The sequence below is a fragment of the Dendropsophus ebraccatus genome, chromosome 8 (genome assembly GCF_027789765.1).
Source record: "Dendropsophus ebraccatus isolate aDenEbr1 chromosome 8, aDenEbr1.pat, whole genome shotgun sequence".
Taxonomy (NCBI): domain Eukaryota; kingdom Metazoa; phylum Chordata; class Amphibia; order Anura; family Hylidae; genus Dendropsophus; species Dendropsophus ebraccatus.
In genome coordinates this window covers 28,620,196-28,636,279 of record NC_091461.1, presented here as the reverse complement: position 1 = coordinate 28,636,279, position 16,084 = coordinate 28,620,196, and the positions used below count along the sequence as shown (strand labels likewise).

Genomic DNA, 16,084 nt, shown 5'->3' with positions numbered 1-16,084 from the left:
AGACAACCAGTTCTTTCACAACTACCACTATATATTCTATGCAGTGCTAAGCACTTTAAAGGGAGAGGTCTCCAAGGAACACCCTAACCCATGCCAAGAACACATCTAAAAGGAGCAGGGCAGTATCCTGAGCACAAGAGGAACAAGCCTTGATAGGACAAATAAGCCAGTACTGAAGGCCTACAAATCCTATCACGCAGTGCAGGTAACTGGGACACCCCCAGACACTTAGCTACACCCAGATAACCACGACTGGGGCTTGTATTACCTTGACAGGACGAGTAGCTTGCAACTGTAGGGCAGAAGGTGGTTAGACCAAAGTCTAAACACAAATACAAGTAAACACTTCAATACAAAGTATTGGGTTGGGGCTCCTCTGGCTCACTCCTCTACTCTACTCTTCAAGCACTGCTACAACTACCTCTTTTTCTCTTGCTACTCTCAAGCACAACAAGCTCAAGCACTAAATGTTTGTATGAAGCTTTATCTATTCCGTAAAAGAGTATTGTTATATTGAAAAACCTGCCAGTAAAGCTGCTCTATTTTTTTTTAAACTATTGGGACACTTTCATCTTCTATACGCACCAGCAACCATACACACAAACCAGACCCCTTGGGTTATTTTTCCCTTTTCTGTGGGTGGCGGTACCGCTAGTCCGGGTGGGTCAGTTACCACTAAGGACTACCGTGACAAGAGCCCAAGGGACCCACAACAACCCGGCAGGTTACCGACCATCTTGGGGACACAAACCAGCCATCTACAAAAAAGGCACCAACATCACACCTGTGTGCTGGACTAGCACTGGCGTCACAACATTAACATCACTAGCCGTACACTACAGAATTGGCATCACGGTTAGCTCAACTACGGGCCGAGTACCACACTTAGGGCCCTATTCCACAGGAACGATAATCGGCCGAATAGAGAGAACGATCAGCCGATGATCGTGTTATCGGCTGATCGTTCATTTAGGGCCAGCCCTAAAATCATCGTTCCCCCACCGCGCATCGCTACGGTGGAATAGCAATACGCGGTGGGTGACCGACGATTTGAGAAGCACAATACATTACCTGTCAGGTCTTCTCTTCCGCCTTGTCTTCCTCCCCTGGTCCCGCACGCTCTAGCTTTAGAGTGGCCTGTCAGCTGACGGGGCGCTCAGCCAATCAGAGGCCGGGACCGCTGCGGCCTGTGATTGGCTGAGTGGCTTGTCAGGTGACAGGCCATTCTGAAGCTAGAGCGTGCGGGACCCTGGGAGGAAGACAGAGCGGAGGAGAAGACCTGACAGGTAATGTATGCTGCAAGGGCTGCAAGGACATCGGTAATGATGTCCCTGCAGCCCTCGCTCAACGATCATCGGGCCGTGTAATAGGCCCAGTAAACGAGCGGCGATCTAGCCCTGCTCGGCCCGTGGAACAGGGCCCTTATTTACCCTGTATACACTATGCAGTTCCCCTTGACGCTTACAGCTTGCAGCCACTCACCTCCCCTCCTCCACTTTCTTCTGATGGTCAAAAAGGCCAATCAGTTTGGACTATTTTCTACAGACCATCAGAACCTCTTTGTAAAATGAGAGTAAACTGGTGTTGGATTTTTCCATGAGCACAGACCAGGTTACAGATTACGGCTAGATTGGTCCGATACCTCATTCACAAAACAGATTAATCTAAAATCCCTATTGGATAGCCGGCTTGATTTTATGAATGATCCCATAATTTTATTTCCTTATGTCTAAAATATTCACCAGTCGCAGACAATGTGAATGGGCTTTTACAGCAAGCGTCTCTGCGGCGGCTGCGTTTATTTCTGTATGCGGGTATCAGCGGCAATCTGGCATATACGGAGCTGGAGGTAGAAGCTAGCTGTGTGCAGCGCGTAATTGCATCCTAATGGCTGTGTCTGCCTATCTCCAGCAATCTCTCATGATGCAGCCATTATGTTCATCTTCTCTGTTACATTAAGCTAAGTGGATAGTCTAATAATAGAACATGACAGAGTGATTTTGGATTAAAATATAGCCACTTTCCATGAGCGAGAGATAACATCTTATCGCTGACTTAAAGAACTGTCAGCGCAAAGTTATTTTTATCATGGTTTATCCTTGCGGATAGATCGCTGGGCAAAAGTGGAAAAAAAAAATCTGACGGTGATAGTGACATAGAGATCATGGTCAAAGGAAAAGTCCGGCCAAGGTGTTTTTTTTTTTTTTTTTATGACAGGGCACGGGGGTACGATAACAAACAGTATTAACTCACCTCTCGCCATGCCTCTTCAGCGCCACATTGCTGGGCTCCAGGATATCCTGACATCAGGATCCAAATGATGGACTGGCCACTCAGCAAGTCAGTGACTGGGGTGGGAGCGCCTGTCAGTGCGGAGAAGGCAGAGCTGCAGACCCCGGGCAGGCCTCCAAGCAGTGGCATAGCTACCATAGACGCAGGGTAGGCAGTTGCTATGGGGCCCATGCAGGAAGGGGGCCCAGGGGAAAAATTAAGAGTGTGTGTCCTTCTGCTTAACCCCTTATGTACTGCAGTGTGTAAGTGACCAAGTGTTTACTTACATGCTGCAATACAAAAAATGGACTAACAAGTAGAAGACAAAGAGATCTCCTCTGACCTCTGTTCTCAAGCTGTGCCATCAAGTAGCAAAATGTGCAGAGCTCCCTGCAGAGGCCAGGGGTTATCAGTGCCCAGGCAGTAAAGCGGATATATACTTGTCATCTGAACATTGGGTCACTTACACACTGCAGTACACAAGGGGTTAAGCAGAAGGTAGTCTGCTCCTGCACCTATGTATTTAACCATAAGGGGAGAGAGGGAGCGAGCAAGCTTTGTGTTGTGCTTAGGGGAGGGGGGCCCCTTAAAATTTTTTGCTATGGGGCCCCGTGAATCCTAGCTACACCCCTGCCTCCAAGGACTTCGGGGAAGGCAGAGGACACCAGGGAAAGTGGTAATACTTTATAAATACTTTATTATTTTATACAATCATCAGCCATTGGCCACACTTCGCTATTAAACATAGTGATGCGCGCCCGACGCCCAATAAGTTTAAGTCAGGACCTAAAGTAACAATGTGCCAATGATCATTTCATTCTCTCTATTACATAGAACGATAATATCAGGAAGATTCGGACGATTATTCTTAAGGGAAATATTCGTCTTTGTATGGCGGTATAATGGTATTGTTCAGACCCTATGTATGGTAATGGTTGTCTTCCTGCTGTAGCGGTATTATTTGGGCCTTATGTAGCGGTGTTATGGTTAATGCTAGTCTTTGTATACTGAAAGGCTATATAGTATGCGAGCGTGCTGGTACAAAATGGGATTTACACGAATCCACATGAAAAACACTCAAGTCCTCTGGGTTATGGTACAGCCGAGCTATTACGCAGCATGGATGGAACAATGAGGGGGGGGAGAGGGGCTGTCTAAACTGGTCCTGACTAGTCCTGCTTACAGCTGGGAGTTGGATACAATGGTATCTAGTCTAGACAATCCTCCGTAAACAGACTGGACTAAATTTACCTGAAGTGATACATTGTAGCAAACCGAACATTAGAGAGATATGGTTGTATCCACTTATCAGCTGGATTATGTCTTCTACATTTCAGGAAATTCTTCACGGTATCAATAACACATTGACGCGCTGTGTATATAAGATGCTCACGATATATCTACTCAATAATTTCTCCGATTTGTCTTTTTCACCTTAGTGATTTGCATCTTTTTATTATGGTACATTGTTTTGCATTCAATACTCTGATAAAGGACATAACGTAACTTCCACCTAAAATGAACTTTTACTGAAATATCTTTTTCTATTTTAGAATAATATATATATATATATATCCCTTTCAAGCAAAAGTCAGTAAATTTACTGACCTGCTTCAGATGCTCACTGTTTACACAAACAGTGACCGGGAGCTGCAACTAAACTTTCAGCTGATAGCTGACAGTTTAGTGTAATTGCCACTGGACCCCCAAAGGGGGTCCAACATCGGCAATTGCCGGCATTGGTGGATCAGTAACGGTAATTGGTTTTGTAAAAAACACATAGGATTACATTGGAATCTCTGGAAAGAAAATGCAAATTTTAACTTTTAACTCTTACTTTGCAGTTATTCCTGTGAAATGCCCAAAGGGTTAAATAACTGAATGAATGTAAATTTAAACACTTGAAAGAGTGAAGATTTCAAAATGGGTTGAATTGTGTTTTTTTTTAGTTTTTTAGCCTCTAAAATATACTCCAAAACTGAACTGGTGCCTAAAGAATTTCTGAGTTTGAAATTTTCACGAAAATTTAGAAAATTGCTACTAAACATTTACGGCCTCTAACATCCCAAATAAGTAAAAGCATGTTCACCAAATGCTTTTAAAATAAAGTAGACATGATATAGATATGAATTAATAAATAATGAATGTAGTATTACTATTTTCCTTATTGGCAGAGACTTTCAAATGTAGAGAAATGCGCTTTTTTTACATTTTTACACATAAAGTAGAATATGTAGCAAAAAAACAATTTTGGAATCAGAAGGATTGGTAAAAGCATTCCCAAGTTATTGATGAATAAAGTGACACAGGTCATATTCATAAAATTTGCCTTGGTCCTGAAAGGGATATATATATATATATATATATATATATATATATATATATATATATATATATTGGAACAACAGTACAAAGACGCCTACAGCTTCTTATTTCATGTCTCAGTGTGAGAAGAGATGTTCTGCAGAAGCTCCAATGCATGAAATGTATTTCACATACTGCCCTCTGGTGGTCAAAGTGTTTGTGCTTTTATTGTTTCTGAGTAAAAAAGCAGAACAATTGTACTACATGTGTCAGGCTGGGATCACACTGCGTTTTTGCTGTCCCTTTAACCATTTAATGGTTAAAAAAAAAAGGAACAAAAAAGGGGTGTGGTAAAACTGATGCAGTTGTATGCCATCCATCAAGATCCATTTTTCATTGAATTACATTATAAAGAAAAAAAGGAACAAAGCAGATCCATTTTTAGAAAAATATTTTTAGTGTACACAAACATGGTTGCCCACATTTTTCTGTACGTTAAAATTAAAGTGTCGCTGTCGTATTTTTTTATTTTTTTGCAGAAATCAATAGTACAGGCGATTTTAAGAAACTTTGTAATTGGGTTTATTAGGACAATATGCCATAATCTGCATTCAAAAAGCCTTTTCCCAGCCCCCCCCCCCCCCCACACACACACTCATTATCAGGAAATCTCGACTCTTTTACATAAGTCGAGCCCTGTGTAACCTATGGAGAGGGGAGGAGGGAGATTAGTCGGCAGCAGAGAGCAGAGAACAAAGGATTACACAGGGGACCTGTGTGAAAGCCGGTATTTAGAGGTCAGAGAGGTCAGTGCTGACTTCAGAGGAGATAGCCCAGTGATTTAGCTGTAAAGTAACTCTTTGTTGTCCTGTTTTGGTGCCTCATCTCCCTCCACCCCACCCCTCTCCATAGAAAACCATGAAGACAGGGGGGAGAGCTTCAAACTGCTTTTTCATGATAAAAATGCATTTTTCGGCTAATAAAGTTTCTTAAAATCGCCTGTACTATTGATTTCTGCAAAAAAAAATTTAAACAACAGTGACACTGTAAACTTTAAAAACAGATTTGTTAAATGGTGAGCAACAAAGCAGCGTGAACAGAGGTAGCAGTCATGCTTGAAGGGATCCACAGGCCCCTCTGCCACATTAAATGACCCCAGTACAATATATTTCACATGTTCTCTGGGTGAGGAGTCCTGTCACATATTTTGCATCAGAACCATGAACCCAGTGGTTTTGCCTCTGGTATAATACTTTCTCCCAGGGGCTGCCCATAAATCTGGTCTTGTAAAAAAAATCTCATAATTAAGATTATAAGGGGTTATTCAGAAAAAATACTGTAATGTTTTAATCTTCTCAGGATGGCAGATGTGAATAAAAAGACAAAAATCAAAACATATACTCACCTGCCACTTATCCTGTGCTGGTCTCACTGCCTAGTACTTCCTGTTTTCTGGTCTGACAGACAGGAAGTGTTGCCTCAGCCAATCACAGGTTGAAGCAGGTCACCACTGCAGCCAGTGATTGGATTAGAGGCCAGGGCAGAAATTTATCAAACATGGTGTAAAGTGAAACTGTCTCAGTTGCCCCTAGCAACCAATCAGATTCCACCTTTCATTCCTCACAGACTCTTTGGAAAATGAAAGGTGGAATCTGATTGGTTGCTAGGGGCAACTGAGACAGTTTCACTTTACACCATGTTTGATAAATCTCCCCCATGTCCTCTGTACAAATACTACTGAGCACTGTCAGAACAGCATCGGCAGGAGAGCGGATAGTACATTGAAACATTAAAATATATTTTCATATACATCATGTTTTCTCAACTTTGGACTTGGCCTATGCAGTGACTATGTTTCCATGATGTAAAAATCACAATTTTGCACTGCAACAACGCATGTAATAATTGTGCTTCCATTCGCTACAGGGCTTTTGTATGGGGATTTGCTACTGTTTTGGATGGTTTCTGAAATGGACAGAAGTGGTGTCAGAGAGCACCATGTCAGACTGGAAAAATTACACCACTTCCTGCAGGACATACAGCAGCTAATAAGTACAGGACAATTGGAAATGTTTTAATAGAAGTAAATTAAAAAATCTATGTTATTATCTGACACCAGTAGATTCAGATAAACCACAGAAGGTCCAGATGTTGCAGCTTGGTTATGGAATACAATATACTCCCATATTAAGGCTATGTGACGGTAGAATTTTCCTGTGTGTTTTATACTAATAAACAGTAAAAACCTGACACTCACTGCTTGTCCTGGAGTGATAACTTACCAACTTTATCCCGAAAAAAGGTGTGAATGGTGGATAATAGAGTCACAACTCCAGGCATCGAAGTATAATCATCTGACTAATACTATAATGGTTCCACATCATGCCAGCACATATTGCAAGACGCTCATTTCATCGTTTTTTTTTCTTCTTCCAAGAAAAGGTATTTCTGAGAAACCGAGCAATGACAAATGTGTTTTTTGTTGCTGCATGTCTGCCCCACCCTGCTACACAGAACATTGCTCTGACATGATGTCCACACACCTGGTTTCATGGGTGACTGATCAGCTAACCCTGCCAATATGGTGTGCATCCAGCTTTCTGCCCCATTAGCTCCTGATGTGCCCGCTGTAGCAGGGTCATCGAGAAAGACGGCACTAGACATATAGATAAAAGAAGATAAAGGTCATACTGATGTACAGCGGGAAAAGCAAAGCTCTGTATACTAGATACAACAATGGAATATGGAGGCGTTCTCCATGATCGGACATCTGATGGGACATGGCACCAGATTATTTTCAGTTGGATGAAAGCGTCCTATGGGTGCCCTATAGGACTGTAATTAAATCTGTATGTATGACTGGCATCAATGTTATTCAATCATATAGTAAAGTGCACGCACACATACATACACACACACACAGGTTCTTGTCTGTCACGCTTAAGAGAGTCTAAAACTAGGGATAGACTGAATCTTCCGAGGTTCGGGTTCGTATGAACCCAAAAGCTCGGCATCAGATTCCCGCTGTCTGGCCGCTCCGTGCAGCGGGTGGATACAGCGGGAGGACCGCCTGCCAAACTGTGATACAGCCTATGGCTATGGCTGTATCCCAGTTTTCCAGGCGGTCCTCCCGCTGTATCCACCCTCTCCACGGAGCCGCCAGGCAGCGGGAATCATTGCAGAGAGTTTGGGTTCGTACGAACCCAAAACCGATACAGGTTCGGACCATCCCTATCTAAAACACATAGTAAATGTTGTACCAGCTCTTTTGGTGCAAACACCATCAGATGTCTGGTGCATTTGTAATAGTAAATGTGGGATGGGTCCTCTCTCTTTGCTATATATATATATAAATGGATCTTCTCTCTTTAACCTGCATCATTTAAAGCTATAGGCAGACACTGGCAAGAAGTGGCAAGAACTGGCACTTTCCCTTCAATGCTAAAAAACTGCACAAAGGATTATTCTGTATACTCACAACATTCAACACATGCTGCCAACTATACCCTGCACATATACCCTCACATGCTGCCAACCATACACGGCACATATACCCTGCACATGCTGCCAATTATACACGACACATATACCCTGCACATGCTGCCAATTATACACGACACATATACCCTGCACATGCTGCCAACCATAGCCTGCACATATACCCTGCACATGCTGCCAACCATACACGGCACATATACCCTGCACATGCTGCCAATCATACACAACACATATACACTGCACATGCTGCCAACCATAGCCTGCACATATACCCTGCACATGCTGCCAACCATACACGGCACATATACCCTGCACATGCTGCCAATCATACACAACACATATACACTGCACATGCTGCCAACCATACACGGCACATATACCCTGCACATGCTGCCAACCATACACGGCACATATACCCTGCACATGCTGCCAATCATACACAACACATATACACTGCACATGCTGCCAACCATACACGGCACATATACCCTGCACATGCTGCCAACCATACACGGCACATATACCCTGCACATGCTGCCAACCATACACGGCACATATACCCTGCACATGCTGCCAACCATACACGGCACATATACCCTGCACATGCTGCCAATCATACACAACACATATACCCTGCACATGATGCCAACCATAGCCTGCACATATACCCTGCACATGCTTCCAACCATAGCCTGCACATATACCCTCACATGCTGCCAACCATAGCCTGCACATATACCCTCACATGCTGCCAACCATAGCCTGCACATATACCCTGCACATGCTGCCAACCATCTACTGCACATGCTGCCAAAATTGTTGGCATACATGCCTCCCGTTTGCTGAGCACACAATGAATATGCACAACATTACTACTCACATTCTGGACACATGCTACACATACATTAGGGTCTGTCCAACATTATTAGGGTTATTTGTATTATGGATGTGATATAACACCATGGCTTCCAAGACAGAGCTTTAAAGGGATTGTTCACCAAAAACATTTTTCTTTCAAATAAACTGGTGCAAAAGATTTGTAATTTACTTCTATTAAAAAAAATCTCAAGTATTCCATTACTTATCAGCTGCTGTATGTCCTGCAGAAAGGGATATTCTTTCCAGTCTGGAGAGCAGGAGAGGTTTTCTTTGGGGATTTACTACTGCTATGGAGAGTTGCTGACATGAACAGAGATTGCAGCAGAGAGCACTGTGTCAGATTGGAGAGAATACACCACTTCCTGTAGGAAGTAAATTACAAATCTCTGGCACTTTTTGGTACCAGTTGATTTGAAAGTATTTTTTTTTAAACCCCTTTAAGGGGGCAATTTTATAACATCTGTGCCTCCCACAAGAGGCTGAAACCACATCGCCATCTGGTCACCTGTAGTTGCACAATGTTCTCCACCAACCTCAGCAATATCATGTAGCTGTTGGTGTCTGCTCTGGCCTAAGACTCAGAGAACCCCTTTGAGAAGCGTTTTCCCTTGAAGGAAAAATAAATCTGAACAGGTCAATGTCTTTTACCATTCCATTTAGCCATTCTGGCTTTACTTCTTTCTGTAGACGCTAGGTAACCACCGATATGAAACAAAAAATTCCATCCACGGCTTCAATAAAATTATGGTAGCTTTATTGGGACATCACAAAACAAAAAACTAAACATGTTTATTTATATTATACAGTTCAGGGAAGAAAAAGAGCGCTGCACCTCACACCTATGGCTGATACTAGTGCCCCTAGGCTAAATAAAAAACACATCAGAATTTTGTGTATGAATTGATCAAGCCACACTGCCCCATGTACCTCGTGCCGGTATCTGATAAACATGGGTCCCTACACTAAGTCCACACCGTGCCAGTCAGTGGCTACCAACCCCGCAGGCGTGCACAGTCAGGGAATGGGGGCCATGGGACGGCCCTGCGACCCCCATGCCACAGGACCAGACCCAAAAACACCACACCAGAACCCGGCCAGCACCGCCGGCGGAGAAGGTCGCCCCCAAACAGCACAAGTCTGGATGAGGTATTGCGCTCACCATAGCTGCTGCAGACAGAATGGGAAAAGACAGGAGGGATTAAAACCTGTGCACTCAGGTGTCTCCTGGTAATTGCGGTCATGTGGGTCTCACCAGGAGGAGTGCAAAACACAGAGAAAAGAGAGAAACAAAATACGGTTCAGGGAAGAAAAAGAGTGCTGCACCTCACACCTATGGCTGATACTAGTGCCCCTATTTATATTATCATTTATTGTTTTTTCTTTCCAGCAATTTGTGTATATATTTGTATCTGATGTATATATTTTGTATTTGCTTTCATTTGTATTCTATGATGTTATACTAATGGATGTTAATGGTCATGTGACCTTACTCGGAACAGGTGCTCCCGTTCTCCTTTGTCTGGGGCGTGTCTATCCCGAGGCGGGACATCACATTCCATACACATATAAACCTGTAAGTTACCCACATACATTTGCCATGATTAAGGGGTTCTAACCCTGCAACGCGTCTGCGTGTTTTTATTTTTTATTTAATTTTTTTTTTTTGTGATGTCCCAATAAAGCTGCCATAATTTTATTGAAGCCGTGGATGGATTTTTTCGTTTCATGGACTTTCCGGGTTGCGGCCCGCAATACAACCAGAACGTGCTTCACTTCCAGGAGGTCCACACACACCTGCGCTAATTGTGGCTATCAAGGGTGAGCTGACATATTGTCCTTTTATGCTGTAACCACCGATATGACCAACATCACTCATTCTTCAGGGCGAGTCACGGTTTTGGGCAGTGTTAATGTCAGCCAAGGTGGTCTCCCACAAACAGGTAGAAGTAAGAAATAGAAGACCATTTAAGAACCTAATGGAAAAGGGTCTCATTACACAGGCCGATATATAGCTGGGTGACGCGTGGGACAGCACGCTTCCCTCCTCAGCTGTCAATCAAATGTAACTTAGGGGCCATTTACACAGAATGATTATCTGCCAAAGATTTGAAGCCAAAGCCAGGAATGGATTTGAAAAGAGAAATCTCAGGCTTTCCTTTATGACCTGACCTTTGTTTATAGTCTGTTTCTGGCTTTGGCTTCAAATCTTTGGCAGATAATCTTTCTGTGTAAATGGACCCTTATTCTCACCATTATAGTCTATGGAGTGAGTCTGTCAGATACCCTGACCGGTTGCTGTACCCAGCTACACCGCAGAAACTATGAAAAGTTGTTTTATCCGACACTAACTCTTCAAGGCAGCAAGCAAGTTTCAGAGAGCTGTAAACAAGTAGGAGGCAATGGTTTTCCTATAAAGGTGCGGCTTCACTGGCCTGCATGCTCCACATACTCAGTATGACATAGGTGATGGCTGAGCAGTGCTGAAAAATATGCAAAATCCACCTCCACCACGCTTCTGCTGAACTCAGATCACCGTCATCGGAGAAAACTGGTTTTTATTACCAGCATACTATATCTGTCATGCAAGGGACGGTGTATGTGAATATGTTATAATAAAATGATTATGCATTTGATTTAAAGGGGAACTATCAGCAGGTTATAACCTCTAATGCACAGTTAGTCATATGCTCCATAGTCCAGTGACACCATTAGAAGCACTGGGGCACCCGTTAGGAGCACTGCCCACCCCCCAAAGCGCCAATCAGCCCCCGATCAGACCGTCCCTCTCTAATGATAATGAATTGAGGGTCTGTTGGCCAGTAGTACACACATACATATGGCTTTCTTTCCCTTACCTCTCTGACCAATCACTGCACAGCACATACTCCTTGCTGCTATGCCAGGACATAGCGCTGGGAAAAAAGAACTGGACTGAACAGGATGGTACTGGTTCAGGGTGTTTTATATAGTCCAGTACTATAGATGGGACATGGGGAGAAAAGGTTACTGATGCACTGGTATTGCAAATTGCTAAATGAGCAGAAAGTGGCATCACAGCAAAGAAGGGGTTAAACTATGCACTGAACTGCTGCTGCTTCTGAGAAGCTAAAGGACGGGGGAAGAGGGGAGATTACACTAAAGTACTGTGGACATACAGCAGTAAGTGCCCTGGTAAGTGCCCTGGGTGAGGGAAGACTTGATTTACCTTTCAGCAACAGTATGGATCATTTTCAGCAGGAACAATGGCTCAGCTTGCAGGTACACAGCTAAGGCTTTCTCCCATTCTCCTACACAGAGCACATGCTAAACCCTGCCCTCCTTTCCTGTGTTTTGTCTTGTTCTAGCTGTTATTAGAGACAGGGTTTACCTAACAACAGGCAGTAAATAGCAGACTGCAGGGAAGGGAGACACACAGTGGCCAAGACCTTAGAGCTGTTTTCTATGGTAAGGAGTCATTTTTGGTAAATTAAGTGATATACAAATATCTTATGAATCCCGTAAGGGAAGTCTGAAACAACAATGATTATTTTATAATATTGTTACATACAAAAAATTAAAGTTCTGGCACAAAGAGTTACAACTGCAGGAACTTACTACATATGGATTTATTATTGCACTTAATATATGGGAGCTGTAGAAATCTGTATGCAACAAACTCCCCCTAATGGTGGCTGCAGGGAGTCATACATTTTTAATTTGAAGCTGCATAGTAGTAAGTGGGAGGTTTGGACTATTAGGAAAACCGACATTTAACCCAGATCACAAAGGTCTGGACCTAAAAACTAAATGATGCATTTTTGGAGTTACATTACAGTTCATTGTGACTTGGCCTGACCCTTCCTTGAAATTGCTGGCGGGCAATCCAGAGACATTTCTATAATATAAACAGTGCGCTTTGCAAGTACAAAAACTAAAACTAAAAATATGACACTATTCCCTGGGCCACTAGGGGTTGATACTCATATAACATAAGATCAATGACTTGCTTGTGGCAGAAGATGACCCCTTCCTGTAAACTCTGCAGTATGCTCTGCCCTCAGATGCCTAACGTTCCCATTAATACCAGATCACCTATATAATCTTACCCTCTAGCCAGCTAACACGCATTACATTTCCAGCCTTATCTCTATATACTTCCACACATTCTCTACTAAAGGATAAACTTTTCTCCCTTTCCCTCAGTCGATTCTCACTTTTACTGTCCTTATACATTTGTCAAACCTCGTCCTTCCAATTCCGTTATAATATACAATGGGAAATACAACTGTCCTCGTGTTGTACAATAAGCATGTACAGTAACCATAAAAAAGGATTTATTTTGGTGATCCAGAAACAGGTTAGGGCTCAATCCTATTGTGATTTGTCCACACATGGCATGTGAACTAGCACTTACAGGCAGCAGCCCTATTCACTTCAATAGCCGATGCTATTGCTTGCATGTATATGTTTTTTTCAGCAGCACACCATACTTTTAAAGTGTCACTGTCAGGGTTAAAATTTTCTTTTGCAGAAATCAATAGTCCAGGCGATTTTAAGAAACTTTGTAATTGGGTTTATTAGGCAAATATGCCATTATCTACATTCAAAAAGCCTTTCCCCAGCCCCCCCCCCCCCCTCATTCACTGCTCATTATCAGGAAATCACATCTTGTTGCATCAGACGTGCCCCTGTCTGTTTATGGAGAGGGGAGGGGAGAGGAGGGAGATTAGTCAGCAGCAGAGAACAAAGGATTACACAGCGGGAGCTTTGTGAAAGCCTCTATTTAGAGGTCAGTGCTGACTTAAGAGAAGCTAGCCCGGTGATGTAGCTGTAAATTAACTCTTTGTTGTCCTGTTTTGGTGCCTCATCTCCCTCCACCCCTCCCCTCTCCATAGAGAACAATGAAGACAGGGGGAGAGCTTCAAACTGCTTTCTCATGATAAAAATGCATTTTTCAGCTAATAAACCCAATTACAAAGTTTCTTAAAATCGCCTGTACTATTAATTTCTGCAAAAAAAATAATTTAAACCACAGGTACACTTTAAGTAAACATGTACATGTGGGAAATGGTCCAACTGTAGCATTGGATGACTACATACAAGCCATTAAAATGAATAGGGTCACCGTCTATGTGCTTGTATATGCTGGAACCCATTGTAGCAGGATGCCAATGTATATGTGTCACATATGGAGAAATTGTGAGCCTTAGGCTAAATTCACATGTCCGTAAGGTGGTCCATAGCCGCGGATCCATAGCTACTGACAGCCTTACAAATGTGCATCCGTGTCTATCGGCAATGCATGAACCCTTTCATTGGTGAATGGTAATCCTTGACACAATTGCGATCCATACTCAGAGCGGTCAGTGTTTGTAGCACAGATCAGGGCCCTGCAATACCTATGGGTGTGTGAATGGCACCAGCACGCCGTAGTGCAGAGACAGCTGTTACAAACTGTAGAGAGCTATGCCCCAAAATGTATAGAGCAGACAAGTGATTGGTAGAGGGGAGATGTCAGCTTTTTATATGTCTGGTTCAGTTCACTGTCCATATATGAACCTTCACAAAAGGTCACTGAAGATCATTTGTCTTCCTCATATTCTGAAGTTTCATTGTGAGTAGAAAATTCAGGATTTAGTTTCAAAAAGTATAAAGAGTTTATCACATTGTAGTTGCATAGATGTTGTGAGGTCCTCCTCTTGGAGAAGGTGGTCGGGAAATGTCCCCTGTGAAGGCAGTGAATCGATATTCCAGTGCTAAATCCTGTTCCCGTTTCCTCTGTAATATTTCTGCTTGAAGTGATGAAGCCTTCAAATATAGACAGGAATTACAGTTAAAGCCTAAAACTACATGTGATGTGTATAGTACATATATAACATTTTATTGCCTTTTCTGCGTGTGTTAATCCGATGGCATTGACCACCACTAGAGATGAGCGAACCTGGAGCATGCTCGAGTCGATCCGAACCCGAACTTTTGGCATTTGATTAGCGGTGGCTGCTGAAGTTGGATAAAGCCCTAAGGCTATGTGGAAGACATGGATATAGTCATTGGCTGTATCCATGTTTTCCAGACAACCATAGAGCTTTATCCAAGTTCTGCAGCCCCCGCTAATTAAATACCGAACGTTCGGGTTCGGATCGACTCGAACCCGAACCCGGCTCGCTCATCTCTACCCACCACAGATACCAACTGAAACAGGGACCAAAAATACCGTGCAAGATGCCAGCGCTGCTCTATCCATGTAAATATCAGAAAATCAATGTACCGGCAGTACATTTTGCTTTAAAGTGTTCCTGTGGTTTAAAATTTTTTTGCAGAAATTAATAGTACAGGCGATTTCAAGAAACTTTGTAATTGGGTTTATTAGCTGAAAATGCATTTTTTTTTTCATGAAAAAGCTGTTTGAATCTCTCCCCCCTGTCTTCATGGTTCTTATATGGAGAGGGGAGGGGTGGAGGGAGATGAGGCACCCAAACAGGACAACAAAGAGTTAATTTACAGCTACATCAATGGGCTTTTTTCTCTGAAGTCAACACTGACCTCTCTGACCTCTGAATACCAGCTTTCACACACCTCCCGCAGTGTAATCCTAGGTTCTCTGCTCTCAGCTGGCGAATAATCTCCCCCCCTCCCCTCTCCATAGGTTACACAGGGCTCTACTGATGTAAAAGAGTTGAGATTTCCTGATAATGAGCAGTGAATGAGAGAGGAGGGGGGGGGGGGGCCTGGGGAAAGTCTTTTTGAATGCAGATAATGGTATATTTGCCTAATAAACCCAATTACAAAGTTTCTTAAAATGGCCTGTACTATTGATTTTTGCAAAAAAAAATTAAACAACAGTGACACTTTAAGAACTAAAGGCCCTATTACAATTATCAGCCATTATTGGCTGTTTGGTGTAATAGGAACGCAAGATGTAGGCTTGATGAAACATGTTGAAAGATCCTGATCATGTCAGTGATGATCTGCAGCATGTCGCCCCGAGTAATATTAGCGGTGGCGGCAGTCTGCTGCTGATTTCAATGTACAGCCCGAACGCTCTAAGGCTAGGTTCAGACTATGTAACTGTGCGGCTGTATTTGCGGCTGTAATTGTGCGGCGGTATTTTTGGTGGTTCATGCGTACACTGGAAAGTATAGGATATACGGCT

General features: G+C 43.0%; 1 protein-coding gene across 1 annotated transcript in view; it reads right to left on the bottom strand.

Annotated features, from left to right (window-relative positions):
• Nucleotides 1–13,560: 13,560 nt before the first annotated feature.
• The window catches only part of LRRC27 (leucine rich repeat containing 27), a 44,590-nt gene continuing 42,066 nt past the window's right edge, over nt 13,561–16,084 (bottom strand). The window contains exon 11 of the mRNA XM_069978947.1: nt 13,561–14,739. Coding sequence (XP_069835048.1) covers nt 14,593–14,739 — 147 coding nt within the window. The 3' untranslated portion in view covers nt 13,561–14,592. The remainder of the gene's footprint in view (nt 14,740–16,084) is intronic.